Source organism: Neomonachus schauinslandi, chromosome 11 (genome assembly GCF_002201575.2).
Source record: "Neomonachus schauinslandi chromosome 11, ASM220157v2, whole genome shotgun sequence".
NCBI classification, from domain to species: domain Eukaryota; kingdom Metazoa; phylum Chordata; class Mammalia; order Carnivora; family Phocidae; genus Neomonachus; species Neomonachus schauinslandi.
The window spans coordinates 71,779,022-71,799,844 of record NC_058413.1 but is presented as its reverse complement, the minus strand read 5'-3'; the positions used below and the strand labels follow the sequence as shown (position 1 = coordinate 71,799,844).

Below are 20,823 nucleotides of genomic sequence, written 5' to 3'. Positions count from 1 at the left end.
AGGTCATGATCCCAGGGTCCGGGGATCGAGCCCTGCATCGGGCTCTCTGTTCAGCGGGGAGCCTGCTTCTCCCTCTCCCACTCTGCCTGCTTGTGTTCCCTCTCTCACTGTCTCTCTCTGTCAAATAAATAAATAAAATCTTTAAAAATAAAAAATAAATAAAAATATCACTGAAGCAGAAAGTAGCCTTCCACAGCTGTGTGGCTGTACTTATTACTCTAAAGATATATTACGCAAATGAATATACACGAGTAAGAAAGTAACTCCCACCACCACCCCCATGAATGTTAATGAGGTTCAGAAAAATCTTACCGTTAAGATGTCATAACTTCCTGCTGTAAACTGCTTTCTGGAAGAAACCATGCCAGTTTTAGGGTCAATAAAAAACTTTCCATCATCATTCCCATCCACAATACTGTAGGAGATTTCTGCATTGGGGCCTTCATCTCTGTCAAATGCAAAAGCCCTATAAATGGGTTCTCCCCTCTTTTTTCGGTCACGTTCTGGCAGCTTGATCTGGTAGACCTTCTCTGGGAACTGGGGTTTATTGTCATTTTCATCCAAAACCTGAACCACCACCCAAATGGTGGACTGTTTTGGAGAGGAACCGCCATCTGTCACAGTCACCTGAGTTTTGAAAGAGAAAGCATTTTGCAATCAGAATGGAGAAAAACTTCTCTTGCCACTCCTCCCTTTGCCTGCCCCACAAAAGGCCTATTCTGTGCCTTAGGGCATCTCAACTTTTCTTATTCCTGTAGTTCATGGTCAATGCATAACTCTTCATAGTTCATCTGTAAAGGCAGGGAATGCCCTATATCCAGTAATGGAAATCACTGCAAAGTTAGGAGGGAAGCAGAGCTCTCGTTGTGCTGTGGAGTGGAGAGGGAGAGAAAAAGAGGATCGACTTTACAAAATGTATTAGCTTATGTAAACTTAGTGGACATAAAGTATACCCCTCAACAGACACAAAAAACAATATAATCATTATTATATGTTAAACAATGGGCATTTCTTCTAATTCTTGGACAATGATATCACCATTTAAATTCTTTCAGTATTCATTTTCTTTTCCTTTCCATTCTGTAAAACTTGTGAGTTTTACATTATTACTGTACAAAAGGAAAACTGAGATATAGGCTTCAGAATTTTGATGGCTCATTGTAAGTACATTTGACAGTTTTAATACATTTTTAACAGTAACAAAATAATTTCCCCCCCTCTGGGAAACTCAAGAGGGGATGGACACTTCTTCCTGCATCTCTGAGGTGCTATTCCTATGAGTGTCTGGGAAAACTGAGGGAGAGGAGAGAAATGAAGAGGAGAATCAGTGTGGGTAGTCTTCTTGGTCATAGTGATAATAATTACTAACATAGAAATACTTGTACATGAGGATGGTTTCACCGTTTATAAAGCACTCTTCCATGCATTGTATTCTTCACTTTCCAAAAGACCCTTTTCACTAAGTGGAGGCTTATTTGTTCCCATTTTACAGAGGAGTAAACAGAGGCACAGAGGTCCCCTTGTTACCAAGTGCTAAAGCCAGGTATTATTAAGTTTTTGGCAATTCTTAACGTGCTGTGTGACCACAAACCTGGAAGAACATGTATTTCATCTTTAAATCATTACCTGGAATAAGACAGCTTATTCCTACAAAATATATATTTGGAGGCTAGAAGGAACATAAAGACATACTCAGCACCAACAGGAGAAAAACAACAGTGAATTATAACACCTGGTCATCCAGTTTTTCACCTAATAAAGCAATCTGACAGGAATAATGGAAACAAAGGCCAAAAATGTGGGAAAACAAATTAAAGGCTTTTTGCAAAATGGAAATGCAATGTAGTTTAGTTTCTCTTACAAGCCACCTAGGAGAATGGCTTTAATAGACTTAAGATAAATTTTCATGGGAGTCCTTGCTTTCTTTGAGAAATCAATCAAGTTTCCTTCTAAAGTTATTTTCCCAATTGGTTTGTTATGTTTCACAAAAGAAACATGTCGGGACCAATATGTGCCAGGGCTGGATTTTGACTCCTGAGATTTTCCCGGACGTGCTGAGCTCTGAAGAGGCACATTCTGCTGTTGCTGCCGGAGTAAAATGTTATACTCCCAGGTGAGTTGTGTTGACCAAAACACATTAATTTCTTGGCTGCTCTACTTCCCTGCCTCTCTTTTCTCCTTGAACAGCCTCTTTCTGAATCCAGGCAACTCTCGCTGTCTTCACCATGCACAAAATCACCTCCTCATCGCTTCTCAATAAATGCCCCTCGGTGGGCTCAGAGATGGGGTCCCGGGGCTGCTCAGGGCCACGTGGCTGCGAAGGAAAGGATTCTGGGCTGTGGTTCACCACTCACTCGAGGATCCTGCTGCTGTAAAGTGCTTTCTTTTGGGGTCACCTGGGTGGCTCAGCCGGTTAGGCGTCTGCCTTTGGCTTGGGTCATGATCTCGGGGTCCTGGGATCGAGCCCTGGATCGAGTCTGCTTCTCCCTCTGCCCCTCACCCCTCTCATGCTCTCTGTCTCTCACTCTCTCTCTCAAATAAAAAATTAAATATTTTTTAAAAAATGCTTTCTTTTGGAGTAGAGCTGGATTTACACACCCAGGTCCTTCAGCTGTCTGCTTAGCAGGGAAAGGTGGCAGTCGCACAGCTGCTCCCAGGTGTGCTATGGGGAGCTGGGTCCCTCCTGGCCCCACCTCACCTCAAGCACCCAGCTTGGTCTTGCTCTCTCAGGCTACATAGGCATCCTTGGGTCCTCGATAGAGAGCAACAACTCTTCCCTCCAGGGCTTTTGCACACCCTGCCCTCTCTCCCTGGAGGGCTCTCCCCATCCCTTCCCCTGGGTCTTGCCTCCTCATCCTTGAGGTCCAGCTGAAATGTCTTTTCTTCAGGGGTGCCTTCTCTGAGCCCACAGACCAAGCGCCAGCCCCCACACCTCATGCCCCTCCTGTAGCACATGCTTTACATTACCCGATACTTTTCTTTTGTAGCACCTACTCTTGTGGAAAGTAACTAAATACATGACTCTTCATCTAAGCTGATAAGCTGTGTAAGGGCAAAAACAGACTTTGCCTGGTCTGTTCGCTGCTCTCACTCCTGTGTCAAGCTACGCAGGTAGAACACGCACCACAAATGCTTATTTACTGAATTAGCCTCTGACACAGGTCTTACTTGGGCAACCTCTTGAGCCAAAGCAGTCTTACCTTATAAAACCTGCTCAGACCATTAGAGGCCCTTTTTACAACAGAGCCCCCAGCTGCCTTTCCTGCCTTCTGGCCTGTGACTCCTCCATCTTATCCATGGTTTCCAATACCACCTACAGCTGATCATTCCCCAACATGTACTCTCGTGCCCGAAGCTCGCTCTCCATACCAAACCAGTATGTCCAACTATGTACCAGGAATCTATTCTCTGGACCTCTCATGTCACAGACTGGAAAACATTACCTTCAAACCTCCCCCTTCTCCTGTTTTGATTCTCTATGAAGGACACCCCCACCTACTGCCACACTGGTCTGTCCCAGAACCCTGGGCATCTACCTAGAGCCCCTGTTCTCACTATCCACATCCAACCAAACTCGGAGGCCAGCAGGTGCACCTTCTCTAGTCACACTGCCCCAGGACAGGCCTCCTCTGCATCTTGTTTGGATGGCTACGGTAGCCTCCTGGTCTCCTGCCTCCAACCTTCATCTTTGTTGTAAAGTTATTTCTTCCTTAAAAATTGGATCATGTCACTGACCTTGTATAACACCCTTCCAGGGCTCCTTGAGGACAAGGATCTGGCCAGACTTATTTATCACTGTGCCTTATCCACCCCTTCCCAGCCTCCATGCCCAGTTACACTGTGAGCCTGGGAGGTTCTGAGTATGTTATGTTCTTACACTCTCATTCCACTGTACAGCTGTTTGTCTCCATGGAATGCCTTCTCTTGGAAATACACCTGACTCATTCTAGAAGCTTCAATTCAAACACTCCTTCTCGAAAGTCAATCCCGCCTCCTGCAGACAGATGGAGGCGCCCTCACCACGTGCCCCCTCCACTGTGTGCATAACTCCAGGACGCTAATTATCATCTGCATTTTTCAGTGTCTGTATGCTTGTTGGTCTCCACTCAAACTTTCCAGAACAACCCAAATTAGGGATTGTCTCTTACTCATTGTTATGTCTGGTACCTGGTACAGCCCTAAGTGTCAAATAAATATTGTTAAATGAAATTAAGAATTAATTTACCCAAAACTCTTCCCTATGATAATAAGTGGAGGGAACATTCAGACACTGAAGAATCTGTTTCTTCATCTATAAGAAATTAAGAGACTGATAACATACAATCCCTAAGTGCTTCTTGCTTTATGAATCTATGAATGGGGGTTAGACAGAGCTAGTACAACTTTAACCCTGAACTATGGGGTTCATACCCACCTGACATCACGGAGAACATTACCAATCCCATGATTACTCATAATGATTTCTAGCCACTTCCCAAACTGTGCTGGCCATTGCAGACACTTATCTACAATCTACTGAAGTAATCTATTCATGTGTTTGGCTCTTTCAACAGGCTGTGAGCTACTCAGAGGCAGGGACCTTGACTTTTTCATCTTCGCTGGAACCTCCTGTACTCTCAATAAATGCTTGTTGAACTGAACTACGTCATTTCTGACCTCAGAGTCTTCATTTCCATTTTTATTTCTCTAGACCCACTCATGTGTTCAGCTATGTTTGTACCTGGAATATCAATCATTAATGATTCCATCAGATTTTTAGACTTCATTCTTCATGTCGCCTTAAGCCTCAACCCACCAGCTGGAATTAGTCTCTACAGAAAAGGAGCAGCAGCGCTGGGGATCGAAACTAACTGAGACGAATCCCTACCATCTCCTCCTCCGCGTCATTTTTCATTAACAATAAATTAGCTGTTGTTTAGAAACTATCCCTTCTTGTCCCACCACAATGTGACAAGGGAATACTGAGCCATCCTAACCTGGATTTTCTGTCATCAATGATCAATAATCAGTGGTTCGGCAATTAATCAAAGCCTGAAAGATTCATTTCTTTAGGTGCTTATGGCTAGCGCCTGACAAAAGGAACCACAACTAGAACCACAACCACTGAAAATACAGTAGAGCCCATTTCATTTTTCCATGGTGTCCTTGGGATCTGTGACTACCAGGCAGAACCAGAGGAAATCAACACGACCCAGTGGATTATAACGATAAACAACAAAGAGGAACATGTTTATACGTCTATCCCTGGAAGATGCAAAAGCTTTATAAGACCAAAAATGGATGGGCATGGAGAATTCTGGAGTTATGGCAGCTGGTGGAGGCCACACTTGTGACTCACTGAAATTTTCTGATGTATTTATATTTGTGGTCTCTTTCCCTGTAGTAGAATAGAAGAATGGAAGCTGCCTGAGAGTGGAGACCTTGTGTCTTGTCCACGGCCTTGTCCCCACGGATTATTGAGAGTATCTGAAAATATATTAAATATTTCTAGAATGGAGAGTTCAATTCTGGCATTCTCCTTAACCATTAATTCATCGTAGATGGCTATTTCCAGGCCATTACACTTAGCGTTGTAAACCTCTCTTCAGGGATTACATATCCCCCTTCCTATACTTTATATTTATCCTTGACATTTTACCATTATCAGACATATATTTAACTCATAATCTTATTTATTGCCTGTCTTCCTCTTTAGAATATGAGCTCCATAGAGCATCGGCTTTCGTCTATTTTGTTCACCGATGTATTCCTGGAACCTACGACAGCAGATGCAGTAAGCATTCAACAAATACCTGTTAAATAAATGAAATATTTAAGTGCCTATAGTTACAAAACTCTTTTCGAAGCAAATTAGGTGATACACCAACCAAAAAACCACCCCCCAAAAATCTGGATTCATACTAAATTCACCCTTCCCCCATGCCCCAAATCTTCTGTAATATTCCTGACTTGCAATCCATTTGGCCTCAGTTTAGATACTTTCAGTAAGACACACTCACTGCCTTAGAAAGCAGCCCAGTGGTTGATGGGTTCGATGTTCTCAAAGCTCTTTTTAATACTGCACCTGCATCTACCTGCCTGTCATTAGCTCAGACTGCCTGTCGCTTCTCAGAGACTGGTTTTACTTTTGTAACTATACAGAAAAAGTCAAATTTCTCTTGCACCTTGTCTCAGTTATATACTGCTGTGTAACCCAAAACTAAGTGGCTTAAATAACCCATAATGCTTTTATTATCTCTCCCAGCTTCAGAGGCTGAATGGGGAAAGTTCTTACTTGGGGTCTCTCATGCAATTGCAGTCCCAGGGGGCTGGGTCTGCAGTCACTGGACATGTCTGTCGGTTGATACCCACTGGCTGGGACCATAGCTGGGGCTGAGCCTATGCTTCCTTGCAGCATGGTGGCTGGGTTCCTTTCATTATTTCCTTTAATTCCTTTAATTGTTAAAACAGTCTCATGAGATAGGCACTATGATCGCACCTATTTGATAAAGAAATTGAATTTAAGAACTTGTCCTAGGTCACAGTGCTCCTAAGTGGAAGAGCTTGTTTTAACCCTGGCAGTTTGGTTCTAAACCAGGGATTGGCAAACTATAGCCCATGGGGGCGCCTGGGTGGCTCAGTTGGTTAAGCGACTGCCTTTGGCTCAGGTCATGATCCTGGAGTCCCAGGATCGAGTCCCACATCGGGCTCCCTGCTCAGCAGGGAGTCTGCTTCTCCCTCTGACCCTCCCCCCTCTCATGCTCTCTCTCTCTCTATCTCATTCTCTCTCTCAAATAAATAAATAAAATCTTAAAAAAAAAAAAAAACCACTATAGCCCATGGGCCAAACCTGGCCGCTTGGGATGCAGCCACGCCCACTCGTTAACATATTACCTAGAGCTGCTCTCCTGTTATAAAGACAGAGTGGAGTGGTGGAGGCAGAGACCATATGGGTCAAAAGCCTAAAATACTTACTATTTGGCTCTTTACATAAAAAATCTGCTGACCTCACTTACTGCACGCCTGCTTTGCTTGGTCCTTTGCATGGTGATTTACATTGTCACTATTTTTCACAGGAACCTGGTAGACATTGCCACTTCGATTCTACAGCTAGAGAGACAGACAGTGGGGCTCAGTAGTTAAGGAAGGAATTTTTGCAAGGCCACTCAGCCAGTAAGTGACAAAACACAGGTTCGCACCCAAGTCAATTTGGCGTCACAGCTCATGCTCTTTTCCCCACCCTGCACAGCCTATGTAGAAGCATCTGTTAACCATCTGTTTCAAACTCCCTCCCCAAACGTGGCTCCGGATCAACATCGAGCTCAGAGCGGTGCTTCTAGAATCAAGCTTTTCCCTCCTTTGAAAATTGGGACCATCTTTGACGGGCTCCGGTCTTTTGGCACCTTTCCTGTTCTCCTCAATTGCTGAAAAACTGCCACCAGGACTTGGGCGGCAGCTGCGACTTCTTTCAGCTCTCTGACTTGAGACCCAACCTTCTTTAGCGCAACTCTATCTCCTGCTATTTTCTTACACTTCTAGGTCGTCAGTTCCCGCTCAAAATCTGCTCTCCCCTCTTCTGTGATAAAGGAGCTGAGAGGTGGGGCGGCGGCGGGGGGGGAGGGCTTCAGCTTTCCTGTTATCTCTTATTTATCGGCTGCTCAGTGATTTTAACTCTGTGCAGGCACTCTTCCAAGTGCTTAACAGACAACTAACCCCTTTTTCCTCACATCAGTCCTGGGAGAAGGAAGGAGGGGGGATGATCCCCTTACTACAGGTTAGAAACAGGCAGGGAAAGGTGAAGTACAGTGGAGTCCACCTGGACCAGGGTCCGTGTCCCCAGTCACGACCCTCTGCTGCCGGTAACCTAAATGCTTGCCCCAACTCGTGCCCCAACTCGTGGGTGTGGCCACATTCTCCTTCCTCTGAACACCATTCAAACGTACCATTTTAATTGCCTCAGCACTTCCGAGATGGAGTGCTTTTACTACCAGTCCATCGGCCACAGTCTAGGCTGATCACACCTCAAATACCACGTATCTCTGTATTCACACATGGCTGCCACGTACTTTCTCCCCGTCCTGGCAATGTACCTTCTTCTTCCTGAGTACTTGGTGGCCTTATTCTGAGTCTCCTGATCTCTAGGAGCTATTTTTGCACCTGAAACTCTTCTAAGGCAGAAGACAAAGCTCAAAGGAGATTTATGTTTCCCTCCTCCATCTCATTATCAAAAGTCTCAGGAACTAGCTAATAGATTTGTGTGAGGAAGAATTCTAAAGATAAAGCCTTTTAAACTAAGGCAGAGCTTCCAACCACAGGTGACAAGTAGGTTTCAGATACGCTGTGAGATTGAACCTCCTAACTCTTGGGTAGATGAGTGTGACCTCATATAGCTGGACCCCCAGGGCTGGTCATTTCTGGCTGGGGTTAGCCTTTCTCTTTACCTGACAGTACTGTACAAATATTATCGTCTTCTGTGTGCACCATAATGGGACAAAGGTTATGAAGCCTGTAATCAATCACTAATAATGTTATCCTTGTCTAGGCTCTGATTACATTTTAAACAATATGCCTAGGGAGGTTACTGGATCCAAAGCATTCTGAACAATACCAAAATTAAAAACTCCGCAATATTGAAATCTCCATGCGTAGGACACTCTTCATGCGTAGGATTATAAATGCTGTGGATGTTCACAATTAATTCAAGTGAAGATACCTATCTATTTTCACTCTTTTTCTCACAAGCCCAGTTGTGGATAGCAATGCTCTTACCCTTTGTCTCTATTCTTGGTCACTGCACGGGTAGGCAAACAGATGAAGGGCACCCACTATTGGGTATTTATTTTTCTCTATGACATTCTCATATGCACTGAAGAACCTCAGAGTAAAGGAAAACTGCCTTTCTCTACCCTTAGACTCAGCAAAGCACAGAGTCACTAGACATTAAGAGAACTCACGAGTAAGTGGGAATTTAGACATCATTCTGGTTCATTCCCCCTGCTTTACAGATGAGGAAACAGGTCTAGACAGATGAGCTTCTTAGACCAACATCATATTACTGGCAATAACCTTAATCTTTCCAAGACATTGGCTCCAGAATTCCAAGCTGCCTTTTGAGCTTCAAATGACGCCTCGTGTTCATAACTTCTCAGCTGTGTGATTTCAATATTGTGGAGGTTTTAATTTCGGTATTTTTCAGAATGCTGCATGCTTAAAAAAGAAGAAATGTGTTCAGAGTAGATGCTCTGTTTACTTTTTATCTTCAAAAATGTTTCACAAACATTAAAAACTTAGTCCTCTCAAGATAGCTGAGAAGTTGAAAACAACTTTATCTCCTCCCCACAAATAGAGAAACGGGGAGAAATGACCTTCTCCAAGTATACTCTGGGGCTGATATTAACGTGGGGGCTGGAATTCAGACCTGTCTGCTCCTGGGCTCAGATGACTGCACTGCTGGGAAGACAAGTGCTTCCTGCCATTTCTGGAAAGAAAACTATGTACAAATACGAAACTAAAGGGTAGGTCTCGAAGGAGGAACAGCTCTTAAAGACAAACCTTCCGAAAGGTAAAATCATTGAGCTAAAATTAACCTGTACTATCACCCATATTTTCCATGGAGGGAAAGAAATAAAAAGCCAGCTTTAAACCACCTGCCCTTGGTTTTATTACATGCGATTTCTCTGATTTGACCTATCAGTTGGCATTGAGAATTCACCTGGAGATGGGTAGGTGTTCCAGTCACTCACCATCCTGCCTTACCCAGTCCGTGCTGCTGTCTCCGAGGTACAGTTGAGGGACATATTCTCTGGACTGTAGAAGACTCGTGTCCCTGCTCTTTCTAGTTTCCAGGAAGCTAGATATTTCAAGAGGTGTATACTTAAGGGGTTGAATACCTTTGTGGAGTGGTTTACTTTATACGGGAAAAGTCTTCATTTGAAATAAGAAAAAGGAGGGAATGAGGAATGAAAGGAAACAAGGGAAGAAGGAAGAGATGAGAGGAAGGAAACAGGAAAGAGAGAAAAGGAAGTACAGAGTGAGATAGGTAAGAAAAGAAAGGGAGGAAGGATATAGGAAAACAGGCACGTAGGTAACATCTTGGGAAGAGGTGAATCTAGGAGGCAAACGGGGCAGCTTTCTGAAGAGAATGGGGTGCATTCCCCTCCATATAATGAAGGCCATTTACAAAGGCATGGAAACAAGAAAATCTATTCACTAAGTGTTAGGATTAGCAATCTTTGGGGGGAACAGATGATATTAATCTGATGAGCGTTCAGTCTAAACTATCTTCCAGAATATTCGTTTGTCCTGAAAAGTTAAAAGCACAAACCAGAGGGGCGCCATGATCCGTGGAACCTAGGTCTTGGGGCCACTGAATCATGCCATTTGTTTTTGTGATCTCTCTCTTTGCCCAAAGATGACACATTACTGGGGAGCCTAGGATAAATCTGCTCATGATCCACCCAGAGACCCCTTGTGAGCACTTTCGGTCTGTCTTCTGCAGAGCGTGGATTCGCACAAGTCTGTGAGCCACTCCAGGGGCTGGCCCATATTAGGACATAGTGGGCCCTCAATAAATATTTGTTGATTGGATGCATGTGGGAACCTTGCATCTCAGGACAATGAAGGTACCTTTTCTTTGCCATGTTTAGACCTAGCAATTTCTAAATGGCAGCTTTTTAAGAAAGATCCTTGACCAATTCACTTTGGCAGTGGCTGCTAAGATTATATAGCTTTGTCCAAATCTCTTCTTTGCACTTCAGGAAATAAAGTATTTCCCAGCCTGATATCTCTTAAAGGTTTTTTTTCCCTGCAGAGAGGTACACATCAGCTACTAATCTCATCACATTTCCATTTCCTTCCAGGCTCATCTGCTCATCATTTTCTATTCATAAAACTTGCTTGATTCTAATCTTCCCGATCAGCAGGAACTAAACACCTCCTCAAAGTTTCTTTAGAATGATGGTGATTACCACACATGTGCTAACTCCCCCTTTCAAACAGATGGGTCCAATCTAGGTGCTCACATGTGGGCCATTAAGAAAGTTCTGCTATGAACGAAGATGTGACATCATATCAGCCCCGGGACTAAATCCCCCTGTACTATTTCGTAATTCCCCTGACATCAAGGCCTTACTCCATATACTATTCCACATTCCCCTCTCTGTGAAACAGAATCCACCAGGTATGAATTACAATGTGAAGTCTATATTGGTAGCCTCCCCTTCTTCCCAGCACCGGACCTCACACTTTATGTTACTTCTATCCGGGCAGACTCTCATGCCTTCGGCTCCACTGATGATGCTTTTTGGATTTCAACACTAACACTTCCACCAGACACCAGATTTTTGTTGTTCTACCCACAATCAAGACTTACTGCAAGAAAATAAAGACACTGTTCTAGTTACTAGCTCAGAAAAAAGCTTTGCTCCTCTCGCTTGGTAATTCAACATGGGCTTGTATGGCAACTCAGCAGGTCCTTTAACACCTTATCTACCTAAAAATATGAATTTTAAATCTACCCATTTAAAAAAATTAGGCCCATGGGTACAGATGAGAGCACATGTAGACTAAGGCAAAATTCATGGAAAAATTGGTGGCCCAGAGATAGACTTTGCCTGGGCCCATGCAGTGTAGTATAAAAATTTCTGCCAAAATTTATAACTAGATAGGTTTCATATAAAAATTCAAATTCCCAGCTTCTCCTGAAAACTCAGAAGGACTGGTCTACCCCTGTCTCTTGTGTTCCTGATGCTTCAGCCATGTCAGCATCATTTGTCAACAATACTGTGCAGAAATTTTTCTTGGCATGGAGAAATACTTCTCACCGTCCATATTCTTATCAAAAATGGTTATAAAAGATAGATGGAGAAGTCTTCATATTCAAAGACAAATGGAAGAGAGCACATTTCTTTTTGTAAGTGAAGTACATTCCTGTAAGCTCTGTATGCAAACACTCGGCCTGCTATCCCTCACTCATTTATGATGCTGGAATGGGCTCTGCAGACATTTGAGCTTGTAACCCTTGGTTCAAGGTCTTGGTAAAAATCTCTCTGTAACGATAGGATGTATATTTTAATGTGTGGCAGAGATAAAACTGTAGCTCTTGGCAGAGACCATTCAGAGCAAGCGGAGTTGTACATATATCATTCCTACTCTGGGTATGATGATTTCATGTACCATGATTCTATAAAAATCAGAAATTTCAAAAAGAAAAAAAACTGAAGGCATCTTTCGCCCTACAGTCATCTAGACAACAAATATGAGTCATCTCGAACACTTCTTTGGCCCTCCTCCCACATCTCATCAGTCATTAACGAGGGGCAATACCAGCTGTGAATCAGAAATAGATGAAGATGGAAGCGGTTCTTTGCCGGGATGCAGAGCTTAGCAACAAAGAACGTGGGCTGGCTTTGGTGCTCTGTGACCTCCTCAGCCAGGTGTCCCTGAGCAGGGGACACCTGTGTCATTCTAATGGCAGCCCTGAGAATTCTACCTCTGAAGTGTCAGTTGTAGCTCTTGGTTCTTCTCTTCTCTCTTCTCTTCTTGGGGTCAGGCTCTCATTATCTCCTGCCTAACCCATTGTGTGGGTCTTCAACCTGGTTTCCCTGCCTCTGGTCTTGCCTTATCTCAGTCCATTCTTTAGAAAACCGGAGAATCTTCAAATATGAAATTCAGATGATGTCAGTCCCCTGCTGAGAGGATCTCAGGGGTTGCCCACTGCTTAAAGCAAATCTTAGAAAATGTGTCATGGAGAACATCAGTCCTGGAATGTGCTTGCCTTAAAAAGAGAGGGTCCAGAATCCCAGAAGTCTGAAGAGCACTATAGATAGATCTTTCCTGGAGTTTTACAATGCACATAAATCAGAGTAAAGCAAAAGCAAGGAAGCTGGTTTAACTTTGTTTAAATCAGTATTTGCCAAGCTTATGTGACAACAAGACCCTTTTGTTGAGTTATGCTTATTAACATCCTTTAGATTTGCTATTTTAAGGAACATACTTTGGGAAATGCTGAATTACAAGATAAAGCCCACACTCTTCATTATTAACCTGTAAGATTCTTTAGTATTGATATAGCCTGTCCACTGGGTTACTCTCAGCCTCTAGTTTCTATCCAGACTATATCCAAAGTTTTAATCACAATCAGATCACTTAGCTCAACACACATATACCAGTGTTTTACAATGTGCCATGTTTTAGACACTGGATATACGGTGGTGAGCAACATGGGCTCCCTTCTCTCAGGAAGCTCATAGTCTACTTCTTCTTCCAACAAAAGACATGCACTTCAATGCCCTTTCACCTCTGATTGGGATTCCCACTGCATAGAATCCCCTTTATTCCCTTATTCTTATAATTCTTATAAAATCCTCCAAGGCCAGATGCAAATGTCTGTTCCTTTATGACACCTTCTCAGAGACCACGTTCAGAATCCTTCCTTTTTATGATTCACTTGTCTTTATTCATATACTAACATCTCACTGATCACATATCTAATTATTATGTCTGTCCTCTTTAACATCCTTGCACTGAAAGAGCTTGTAAGCTCCCTGGCAGTGAAGGATGTCACATCAATCACTCTATTGGCAGCACTAGGCAAGATGTCCCAATACATAATAAATGCTAAACTAACATCAGTTCCCTTCGGTTTCACAAGAGGCATCAGGAATACAGCTCTGAATTGGTGAAGGAATTATTTATTCTGCTTTGTTTTCCTACTTCTAATAGCATGTTATTTTAATTTTGAGTCATAGTAAGGATCTTAGATTGCTAATAAATTAGGATAAATTAGGTAGATATCCTGTTGGTTAGAAACAAACATTATTCATTATCCCATTAACAGAGCTATTAAAAATCCTGTGTACTCTTGTATTAATCACATAACAGATAAGGTTTGTTCTTTGCACATAATAACATTAAAATCCCTGGGGAAACATGTCTCAGGATACAGCTACTAAAAGAGAAAGATGGGTCATTTTAGATACTTAAAGTATCTTAATTACTTTCACAAGAGAAAAGGGAGTATATGTAAGTTTTAAATAAAGATCAATTCAGTAGACTTACATAGATTTGGAAAGACAAACTTGAGGATGAACATAATGGTCAATATGCAATATTTAGGAAGTATTTATGATGTATCCATATTCAGCAAATTTATCAGATGTGTATTTATATTCATCCAGTTCTTGCCTTCCAGGAGAATGTAAACATAGCTACCCAGTCCCAGGTCTAAACTACATTCTACTTCAGAATTTATGCTCATTTCTATCAAACTGCCTGAAAACTGTTTTGAGTTCCCTGAGGACAGGAACTTTCTTTCCAATCTCAGGACCTAGAACGGGATGGATGAAAGCAATGTAGGGAAAAGTAAACTGCCAAAGGTATGAAAACTCAGATATGACAAACATTAGCAATGAAATAATTCCATGCTGTATCCAGAAAAGGAAACCTGCCACAAATATAAAATATAGATCCTACCCATCAAATGAAAAGCCTGGAAATGTTAATAATGTAGTAAGGAATTAAAGAAGCAATGACATGTGTGCTCTAGGACCCCTTTTGTTAAAAATTCTCGAATATTTGAATGACTGGTGCAAAATAAAAAGAGCGACAGTTTTCTTTTTAAGCATTTACATGTTTTGTTTTTTTCTTAAAACTCTTCTCCCAGAAATAAAGGGAGGAAAAAAAGCCAAATTATCTTTTGACCCTGAAATCAAATAGACTCAGAAATCCAATAACTGCAGAGAATAATTAGAAAAAATAAAAGCCTAAAACTTGGACTCTGCTCCCAGTCAACACTCATCTATTTAAATTCCATTTAAAATGATTCTTCACTTTTTACTTTTTCAACATTAGAGGCAGAGGGCTCAGCAAGAACATTCTCATCATCATGCCCCAGAGGCAGCCCTCACCACCGAGCCTAAGTAATGTAAAAACAGTGGCTGGTGAACTTTCTGCCCATGTCAAAAGCAAAATAGATTAAATGTGTTAAATCATGGAAGATAAATGAGAGTCACACTGCCCCAGGAGTCAATTAAAAATGTATAACTCAAGTCGTGCATTTGTAAACTCTAGAAATAGTCATTTTGCCCAGACAAAAATATTGAAAAGTCATTTGGAATGAAAGACCTTCCATAAGTACTCAGTTTCTATGCTGGGTAAAAATGTAATACAGTAGTTTTTACATATGACACTCTACAATCTTGAATTTTTATTCTCAGAGTATGATTATGATCAAATATGACTTCCTACTATGTGTCACATTCACACAGGCCAGAGTTGTCCCCGTGCTTAACAGATATACCCTCCCTGTTCATTTTATGAACCAGGGCATAACATTGCCAGGACAGTTCTCCCTCTCCTCCCTCCCTCCCTCCACCTTCCTTCCTTCCTTTCTTCCACATCTCGCTCTCTCTCCTCCCAAAACTTTCTTCTCAGATCAGGCCGAAAAGCACCAATGTGTGAAAGAGATCCCTGGTGGGCAGCACTGGAAAAAAGTGAGTAATGAATAATGAATATCTCTTTGTAAGACTCTACTTAGCGGGCAGTGGAAACTATTTTGACTTTATGGCAAAAGCTCTTGGGGAGAAATATTCCCAAACCATGTTTAAACATGTGAGAGGCAGCAGAGATTGCCAAGCACTTGGCAAGATTTACCACCACAACGCACACACAGGGAACGTTGAGTTATTTGCTCCAATCGTCCTGAAAAATCTCATTCCAGATTTTAACATGTAACTTTGTGAATGAGCATCTTTCTTTTCCTCTGGCTTTGTCAAAGGAGTATGTCAGGGATTCCAATAGTCGACCAATGTAAGAAACAATAATTCACTAAAAGATATGGAGAATGTCCTAGGAAGCCTTCCATGACAGTAAGAGGAACCAGTTTATAAAGCTTCCAAACTGAATAGATTTTTACCAGAATGAAAAACTCTGCAGAAAGCTTATGATAAAAATGGTTTTTGAATAGACTTAAAGGCAATGAGGACTTCTATTGATCATAAAGAGTTATTGGTTTCCATGCTCCAAAGAAAAGGCCCATTACCAAAACATATAGGCTCACAGCCTTCCCCAGAAATCTCTAGAAATGATACAAATAAAAGATCACATGTGACATCAGGTAATTGTGTTGGCTGCAGCTGAAGGCTACCTGGCAATGACATATGGCTGTTATCCAGGTTCTGGTCCTTTTCAGTTTTGAAATCCAATGTTCAGGGGCCCAGGACTCACCACTGCAATCAGGGCAGGCTCACTGTGGACGACCCATATGCCCTCACCCAGCTGCTCCCCTGACACACTTCAGATCCTCAGTCCAGCTCGTCTTATTGCACTTTCTCAGTGCTTTTGAGTTTGTGGGTCTGCCACCAGGGGTGATCTATTACTGAAAACTACAGGGTGACAGGGACCCTTCATATTCTGGACCCCTAACCCATTTCAATAATAATATTGAGGCCACCTCATTCATGCCACGCCTTCAGAGCACTTTCATATCTGTGATCTCATTTGATTCTCCCAACAAATTGATGAGGGAAGTTGGTCAAGCAGGATTAATCCATTTGATCGCTGATGGAAGACCCGGCAAGGTCAAAAGCTTTTCCTAAAGTCACTCGGCTCGTCGGTGACAGCGTGGTCTCAAAAGACATAGCACTTTGTAAAATCCAGGCTAATGCTCCCACACCCTCCTAGACTCAGAGGGCATGAACTCAAGCTCACGGACACTCCTTAGAAAAACCAGCTAACAGTAAGGAATTAGCATGTCTTCACATATGAAAGTATTATATTGTTTATAGCAGAATACTTTGAATTCACTAGTCTCAATCTGAAATACGTATTTTTTTTAAAGATTTCATTTATTTATTAGAGAAAGAGAGTGAGAGAGAGAGAGATCACGAACAGGGGGAGGGACAGAGGGAGAAGCAGACTCCCCACTGGACATGGAGCCCAATGTGGGATCATGACCTGAGCTGAAGGCAGACACTTAACTGACTGAGCCACCCAGGTGCCCTGAAATATGTAGTTTATGTTCAACAATTACTTCTTGGGGACCTGCAATGTGAAAGCACTGTGGGGGAGAGAGGGATGAACATGACCGAAAACATGGTCTCTACCCCTACTTGAGTTTACCACCTAGAAGAGGTAACAGGCAAGCTTACAAATAAGGAAGGGATAATGGAAGTGGGAGAAACTCTGTATGTGGGTTGTGTACCAAAGTCCTCCATCTAAAAATTCCTAATGGCATCATTGATGCTATGGTGCCATTTTAAATGCCACCCAAGTGTCCTGGGGAACCTGGTGTTTTAAAGGAATGCCTTTAACTTTTGGAAAATCAAAGTCCTGGAAAAGGAATCTGTATCATTGATTTCTCTTTTTATAAGGTGATTATGGAATTCATCCTCATAAAATGGGATGTTTTTAAATCTATCTGGAGTGATGTATTTGTGTTGTTTTGGAGGGCTGCCCAGAGGATTTCTCAAGGTTCTGCTTATCCTTAGGACTTATATTTCTCACAAAATGCTACGGAAGAAAAGATCATAGGTTTTACACATCTTTTTTCTGGGTTTATAGGATGCCAGGTTTATCTGCCACTTATTCTCCACACCCCTGCCCCTCCCCCATCCCGGTGTCGATGCTAACAAGGGACCACGTAGTTCCAGTTATTTCTCTTAGACTTCTTAGAACCAAGGGGGATGCCAGCTTCTGGGTGACCTGACACCGAGGACAGCAGGGCAGAAGCACCAGGGTTCTTGGCATTGTCACACAGCTGAGCAATTCCTAACCCTGCATGGCTCCTGGACTTCAGTTATGTGAGTTACGTGAGTAATGCATATTCTGACTTCGAGTTTATTCTTCCCAAACTTCACTAACTAATTCTACGGAATTTTAAAAAGCTGACTGAGACAGACTGAGAATTCTGACTGCTTATGTTTAGTAATTCTGTGTAAAAATTAAATTAACCAGGTAAATTCTTATCTGATGGCTGGGTCATCCACTTCTGTTATTCACATGACTGTCTTGTGTGTTCCTTTATGAATGAACTTTCCTACACACACAGTGATGTAGGCGTGTACATACCCTCACGGTGGTTGAGGAAGATGCTTTGGATGAGGTCCTTCACCTGCCTTTGCGTTGCTGTAGGTAGGGATTAGAATCAAATTACTTGCCTCTGACATCACCACATTATAAAAGAACAAAATGCTCTTTGCTCTTCTTTAGACCACCAGTCCTGTGGCTACCCACACAGAAATCCTGTTTGTAATGAAAGGACCCCAGTTGAATGGAAATCAGAGACTAAAATTACGGGCTGGTCTATCCTCTTTGTTACAGAGTGTAATCAGTAGACCCCATGGATTACTCGAAATTCCAATTTCTTCCCCCTCTGCTGACAGTACACTTCATCTTCTGCTTTTCCAAACATTTTGAATTGTGACAGAGAATTCGGTGAGGCATTACTGTTTCAGTCTTCTGAAAGTTGCAATTAAATACCCTGTAAGTGGATGTGTCTTTGCCACCTTTTTGGAAAGGTATAAGAAAAAAAAATTAGACATCAGAGGAAAAGAATTCATAGTTAAGGCTCTTCTTCCTCAACCACATTTTGTTGTCTCTTTATGGCAACAAAGGTCTGTAATCAGAGTCTGGTTCCAACATTCTAAAGACATCGATGACATGGGCAGGGGTGGAGGGGATCAAATCTCTGTTTTACACATAGGAAAGAAGGAAAAAATAAAAGACCACCCTAGAAGTGACTGAAATTGCATCTGAGTGACAGATCTTTTAAATAAATGGGATGTTATAGCTCAAACACTAGGAATCTTTCCATTTCAAAAGAGGATGGTGTTGCTATATGTATGACTCTATTCATAAAGATGAAATTTCTACAATATCAGTAGCTAAATGAGGCCTGGCCACTTTCTGGACAGGACACTTTCTGTTTTGGTAGGACAATGCTAATAACTTCTAGCAGCGATTCAGAGACAGAGGTGCAGGTCTCTGAAAATGAATGTTCTTTTAGCAGTCTTCTGAGGGGTCTGGCCAAACACCTAAAGGGTCAATTGGCATGATTTATTTTCTATTACTTAACGATTCTGCCTCCAAATGCCATTCTTCTACTCCATTTCATTCTTCTGCAGTGTAATGGGGTTCCACTGAATCAATGGAAACCACTTTCATGGATATCTGAGTGCAGTCTGGTGGCCCGTGGGTGAGGAATTATGGGGTTTTCAGTGGAGGGTACACATCTGGGCTTGGTGAGCAACTTGCCAGGCTGGGGTCAGGAAAGTCACTATCTTGTTCATTTCACAAAGCGCGTGGGCTGGGGCTGCCTCAGCTCAGGCTCTCTGCTGGTGCCTCTCAAACGGCAGCTCCAGATGGAGACAGGGAACGTCAGAGTCAGCACAGACTAGTTGCGGCCAAAAAATGATGAGGTTTCTCCATGACCTGAAAGAGTAACTCGGTCCCCAACTAGGGGACTGTGCAGAAGTGTTCAGTGGGATCACTCAGTACCTTCAAAGAGCCATGTTGGAGAAAGAAAACAATGCTTCTGGATCACGTGGGCTTGTGTTCCATTCCGAGTTTTCCCACTATGTCCAAGCTGCACCACCCTTCGGCAAATTATTTAAATTATGCCTCAATATCTATGGCTGTTAAATGGGAAGAACAAACATCACCTCTCTGGGACCTGGGTGGCTCAGTCGTTAAGCGTCTGCCTTCGGCTCAGGTCATGATCCCAGGGTCCTGGGATCGAGTCCCACATCGGGCTCCCTGTTCGGCGGGAAGCCTGCTTCTCCCTCTCCCACTCCCCCTGCTTGTGTTCCTGCTCTCGCTCTCTCTCTCTCTCTCTGTCAAATAAGTAAATAAAATCTTTAAAAAAAAAAATCACCTCTCAGAGAGTTTTCTAGAATTAATGAAATATTGTGTTCATTATTCAGCAAACATTTTTTAGCACACCAACTACCTTCCTGGTAGGCACTGGGGACACAAAGGTTGCAAGATCCTCCATCTCTGCTCCCAGGAGCCTTCCCTTCCCTCCACTGCAAAATGATTACCACCATAGCTTAACCCCCCCCCCGCATCACATCACATAATTACCATTTCTTTTTTGTGGTGGGAACATTTAAGTTTTAGTCTCTCAGCAACTTTCAAGTATATAATACACTATTTCCAGAGAAGACACTCAAATGGCCAACAGGTGCATGAAAAGGTGCTCACTAATCATCAGGAAAATGCAAATCAGAACCAGAATGAGCTATCACCCCACGCCTGTTGGAATGGCTACAATCAAAAAGACAAGAGATAACAAGTGTTGGCAAGGGTGTGGAGAGAAGGGAATGCTTGTGTGCTGTTGGTGGAAATGTCAATTGGTGCTGCCAAGAACTATGAGTCTAGTAGTGTATGTAAGTGTCTAAAACAGTACCTTGCATGTGGCTGATGTTTAATAAATATAAGTTCAGTGGCGCCTGGATGGCTCAGTCGGTTAAGCATCCGACTTTGGCTCAGGTCATGATCTTGGGGTCCTAGGATCAAGCCCAGAGTGGGGCTCCCCACTAGATGGGGAGTCTCTGCTTCTCCCTCTCCCTCTGCCTCTCCCCCACTTCGTGCTCACTCTAACTCTCTCTCTCTCAAGTAAATAAAAAAATCTTAAAAAAAAAATAAATGTAAGTTCACTTTTTACCAAATAATTTTCCTTTAAAAAGATTTTAAAATGTTTTTTTTTTAATTTTATTGATTATTTTTATAATTTCCCTTTAAAATTGTTAACATGTCTATGGAAACAGAGCACTAACTTCTATTACTAATTTCTGTCTATATCTATCTATCTATCTATCTATCTATCTATCTATCTATCTATCTATC

At 42.4% G+C, this 20,823-nt stretch overlaps 1 protein-coding gene across 2 annotated transcripts in view; it reads right to left on the bottom strand.

Moving 5' to 3' along the window:
- FAT3 (FAT atypical cadherin 3) overlaps positions 1-20,823 on the bottom strand; it is a 508,513-nt gene that overhangs the window by 123,186 nt on the left and 364,504 nt on the right. For both annotated transcript variants that reach the window (XM_044919382.1, XM_021679088.1), the window contains exon 4: positions 313-627. In XM_044919382.1, coding sequence (XP_044775317.1) covers positions 313-627 — 315 coding nt within the window. The remainder of the gene's footprint in view (positions 1-312; positions 628-20,823) is intronic.